This window comes from Eriocheir sinensis, chromosome 37 (assembly GCF_024679095.1).
Source record: "Eriocheir sinensis breed Jianghai 21 chromosome 37, ASM2467909v1, whole genome shotgun sequence".
In the NCBI taxonomy this organism is placed as follows: Eukaryota; Metazoa; Arthropoda; class Malacostraca; order Decapoda; family Varunidae; genus Eriocheir; species Eriocheir sinensis.
Window position 1 is genome coordinate 4,755,177 of NC_066545.1, and position 5,000 is coordinate 4,760,176.

Here is a 5,000-nt window from a genome sequence, read left to right on the forward strand (position 1 = left end):
GTGTTCTTGTGTTGGTGTCTCTCTGAAATAGACTATCTGGGTTAATGTTGTCGAATCCATTAAGGATTTTGAAGACTTCAATTAAGTCCCTTCTTATCCTTCGCTTTTTTAGGGAAAACATATCTAAACGCTTTAAACGCTCGTCATATGGCAAGTTTCGGAGCGCTGGAATTTGTTTGGTTGCTCGTCGCTGTGTCTTTTCTAGCAAAACTTGATCTTTGATATATATATATATATATATATATATATATATATATATATATATATATATATATATATATATATATATATATATATATATATATATATATATATATATATATATATATATATATATATATATATATATATATATATATATATATATATATATATATATATATATATATATATATATATATATATATATATATATATATATATATATATATATATATATATATATATATATAATAATAATAATAATAATAATAATAATAATAATAATAATAATAATAATAATAATAATAATAATAATAATAATAATAATAATAATAATAATAATAATAATAATAATAATAATAATAATAATAATAATAATAATAATAATAATAATAATAATAATAATAATAATAATAATAATAATAATAATAATAATAATAATAGTAATGATAATAATAATAATATAATATTACTACTACTACTACTACTTCTACTACTACTTTTATATTAGAAATCCGTATATCCACATGAAATTCAATATTAAATTAATCAGTTGCCGATTCTGGCGGTATGTAGCATCGTGGCCTTGGGGAAGGGGGGGGGGGGGTGGAATGAAGAAGAAAAGAGGTTAGGAGGAGTAAAAGAGGAAAAAAATGAGGGATAAATGAATGATAAGGAACAGCAAAAGAGGAGAGGAGTGAGGAGTGAATAGATGATAGGAGTAAAAAAACAAGAACTAAAGGTTGCGTATGTGGAGGATAGAAGAAACAAAGCAGGAAAGGAGTGAGGGAGGGATGGAGGCTGGGTGTAACATGGGAAAGGAAAGGGGTGTGGGGGCGGGGGTCTGAGCGGCTGGTGTTTCGGTATCTGTGTCAAGAGGTTTATCATTGTGGAACGCGGCTTTGCTCTACTATCAGCCTTGGAGCGCTTCAGGCCATCCCAGCAGGTGGTGTTATCGCCGCCTCCTCTGCCTACCCCCACTGCACCGCCCGCCGCCCACACACCCATCCACTTTACTGCCACCCCGCCCACCCCACGTCGCTCACCGCACCTCCCACACCACCCATACCCACTGCCGCCTCACCCACCTCACACCGCTTACCTCACCGTCCGCACCACCCACACCCGTACACTGCTGCCCCCCTCCCACACCACCTCACTGCCGCCCCTCCCACACTGTTCACCACACCACTCACACCACCCCACCGCTCCGTCCACTCCACCCACACTATTCATTCCTGGTGAATAGACACGTTCGAGGCCCTGAGCGTGTCGGGCTGCGTGCAGAGCCAACATCTGGAGACACACACTTCTGAAAAAACTGTCGTACGTAGTTTGGCCTGCAGCGTGTGGCGGGGCGTGGCGGGGCTCAGAGCGGGCTGGGAGGGCCATGCAAACACGTTACGGCCCATAAGTTGACTCAAGCTATACACGGAACACGCACGAGCCCCGCGGACGATGTGCAAAGGGCCGTCGCTCCTCACTCTCAGCAACAGTGACGGTTTCCTAATAGTCACATACCTTACCACTCACCACGAGGAAGATGTCGAGGGAGTTCTGTAATATCCTGAACTTGCGGAGGGAGAGATTGACTGATTGAGGTGAAATGCTCACGATCTTAGCTCCCCTCCCCTCCCCGCCTCCACAGGTTTCCCAATCATTTATCTTCCCCAAGGACAACCTCCGCGGGGGAGAGAACACACGCACTCTCAGACCTCCCCGCAACTTCAGAGGGGGAGAGAAAAAGCAAACGCAACTTGAGGTCTCTTTTCTGCAACTTCTGCTGGGGGAAAAAAAAAGACACGCGCAACAGCTTTCCTCTTTACAGCCTCAAAGTGGAAGAGAAAAAGACACGTTACATCTTCAACTTTCTTCTCTGGAACATAAGAGTGAAGAAAAAAAAAAAAAAGGATAAATCTCATCTCACTTCCTTGCTTCATCATCAGAGGTTCCTCAGCCCTTACGATCTTCTTTCCTCAAAAACATCTTCGGGACAGAAAGAAAAAGTCGTCACATCTCCAACTCACCTCCATTCTTTACCACCTTAATCCCGACGCTCTTTCATGGACCTTCAAGACAGCCTCAGATTCAGACTCAGCCTCCTCGTGACATCTCCGTGACGTGTGTGCCTCCTCTTTCCCCTCCTCCTCCTCCTTCTCCTTCTCCTCCTCCTCCTCCTCCTCCTCCTCCTCCTCCACGGCTGTTTGTCTTTTCCCCTGAGCGGCAGCCTCGGCAACGCTCCTCTTGTGACTTTTCCTTGCTTGTCTTACTCTTGTTGCGGTCGTTCTGTTTTGTCGTTTTCTGTTTTAATTGTTTGAGCAGCATGCTGTGGGGATATCTTATTAACCTTTCCGTTTATATTTATTTACATTTTTTTGTTGTCTCCAGAAAAAAGAAAAAAAAATGTGAATCGCGTACACCCTTTGGCTAAAAATAGATGCGACAGGTGAATTTGACTTTGACAGCATACAACTCTGCAACGGTCCAACACAATAGTTAAGCCTGTATTTCAAGTGGAAGGGTCGGGTTGGTAATCCTTCCGGCGCAGTATGCAACAAAACAATAGTGAATTTGTTTCCCCAAGATTAAAAAGCTTGCGTGATGTGATGTGAATATATTTCGAAGGGTTAAATAAAGTAGTTGATCATTAAAAAAAGACAGTAGAGTCGTTCAAAAATAAAAGAAACAAAATATATAATCAAAGAAGAGGAGTTAGTGCACATCCTGATAAATGAAAAAGAAAGAAAAACCCAAATAGTCAATATTCAAAATCTACAATATGTTTGATTTCGGCTGAGTCAATTAATTCATTTGTTTGTTTATTCATTCACTTGTTTTTGTTCATTTAATCTTTTGTTTTATATACATTTTTTTCCTCTTCGTCAGATGTAAAAGCTAAAGTGTTGTTTCGCCATTTCAAGTCAAGGGAAAAGAAAAAGAAAATCGACAAAACCAATACTTTGTGTGTGTGTGTGTGTGTGTGTGTGTGTGTGTGTGTGTGTGTGTGTGTGTGTGTGCGCCAATAGATGGGTCATGCATCGATCAGGCCTTGCGTCTTGCAGCTTCCCGTTGTTTCTCATTTCCTCTTGGCTTGATAGAAGACGAGGAGGAGGAGGAGGAGGAGGAGGCGAATAAGCTTCATGCATGGAGGGATGCGACGTGTTTGCAAAGAGCAGAGTTAGGATTGAGTTGTGTGTGTGTGTGTGTGTGTGTGTGTGTGTGTGTGTGTGTGTGTGTGTGTGTGTGTGTGTGTGTGTGTGTGTGTGTGTGTTTAAGGGCAAATGAATAAGAAATTGTTCATAACTTTTTATATAACTCCTGGAGGAAAACATTGTACAAGATAGGTATTGTTCAGCCACTGGCGGGACCCTTCTTTTCTGTCCATTTTTTTCTGTTTTAGGACAAATAACAAAGCCAGTTATCTTAATTATTCATGGTAACCAATTCACACGGAAAGCAGCGTAGTCACCATCCATTAATATTCCGTTCTGGCTTTACGACAAACGGCTCAGCAAACTGTCCATATTTATTGTTCAGGTCACATATGCAGGACACCAAAGCATAGGGACGGTACCGTAGACACAGGCGCCACATTACTAACTTATCCTGTCTTTTTCCTTACGGCAAATATGAAAACAAATACGGAGAGATCAGTAACACCCTTTCTACCCTTCACGGGGGAACCAATACACAGAGACCACGAGCGATCACTGTGTCAACAAGAAAAAGCATAATCACTACTAACCACGCCTTTAGGTAGTTTAGTCTACTATGTCTAACAAGATGTCACACCCTATTCAACCCCTTTATCCATTAACGATGAATAGGGGCAACGCGAAGCCACATGAGTATCGGTTGTTTGTACGTAACGTCTAATACAGCGTGAGTATAGTGCCTGCTTGGCCCACCTACCCCCTGTCCGCCTTACTTAGTGCATGGGGTGATCAGGCTAGGTTAAGTTAGACTGGGTTGGGCTAGGCTAGGTTAGGTTAGGATAGGTTAGGTTAGGTCAGGTTAGATTAGGTTAGGTTAAGTTAGGTCAGGTTAGGCTATGTGAGGTTAAGTTAGGTTATATTAGGTTAAGTTATGTTAGATTAGGTCAGGTCAAGATAGGTTAAGTTTGGTTAGGTCAGGTCAAGATAGGAGATTAGGTTGGGCTAGGTCAGAAAGTTAGTTTAGGTCAGGTTAGGTTAGGTTAGGTTACATTAGGCCAGTAGTTTAGGTTAGGTTAGGTTAGGTCAGGTCAGGTCAGGTCAAGTTACGTTAGGTCAGGTCAGGTTAGGTCCCTCACCGGATCACCACGTCCACAAATGAATAATCAAGTACCAGATTTCGAGAGTATTGTCAAGAGACTTCTAAATGGGTTGCGAATGAATTGCCTAAAGTTAAACGGGGCGGCGATAAGAGAGGTTCAAAGAGTCTAGCGTAAGGAGACAGGTGTGGCAGATGGGCGGCAGGTGAACCCGTAACAAGTGACAACCTGACCCGGGGGCGAGGCAGGTGAAGCGTGCACACCTGAGGGGCTAGTAATGGCTCCCCCCATCGCCCCCTTGGCACACACACACACACACACACACACACACACACACACACACACTCACACTCACACTTACACACACATATGTACACACCAATTAAAAAGGCAACAACAGACAATAACAAGTAAACAGTCATTAGCACCATTATAGCGGGAGTAAAAACAAAACCCATCGCACCAATAAATAACAACAACACACTCGACCATAACGAAGTAACACCACCATCCGTCTAGTCATCATCACTCAACCAATCAATCCCTC

At 41.9% G+C, this 5,000-nt stretch overlaps 3 protein-coding genes across 3 annotated transcripts in view; 1 reads left to right on the forward strand and 2 right to left on the reverse strand.

The window, feature by feature from the left end:
• The window catches only part of LOC127008109 (XK-related protein 4-like), a 23,179-nt gene extending 21,372 nt beyond the window's left edge, over nucleotides 1-1,807 (reverse strand). Inside the window, exon 1 of the mRNA XM_050879714.1 lies at nucleotides 1,735-1,807. The gene's annotated coding sequence lies outside the window, so the exon portion shown is untranslated. The remainder of the gene's footprint in view (nucleotides 1-1,734) is intronic.
• Nucleotides 1-5,000, forward strand: part of LOC127008110 (uncharacterized) — a 159,708-nt gene that overhangs the window by 1,591 nt on the left and 153,117 nt on the right. The gene's annotated exons all lie outside the window — the stretch shown is intronic.
• Nucleotides 3,495-5,000, reverse strand: part of LOC127008107 (cytochrome P450 6k1-like) — a 34,932-nt gene continuing 33,426 nt past the window's right edge. Inside the window, exon 10 of the mRNA XM_050879711.1 lies at nucleotides 3,495-5,000. This exon is cut by the window's right edge and continues 301 nt beyond it. Within this exon, the coding sequence (XP_050735668.1) occupies nucleotides 4,991-5,000 (10 nt within the window). The 3' untranslated portion in view covers nucleotides 3,495-4,990.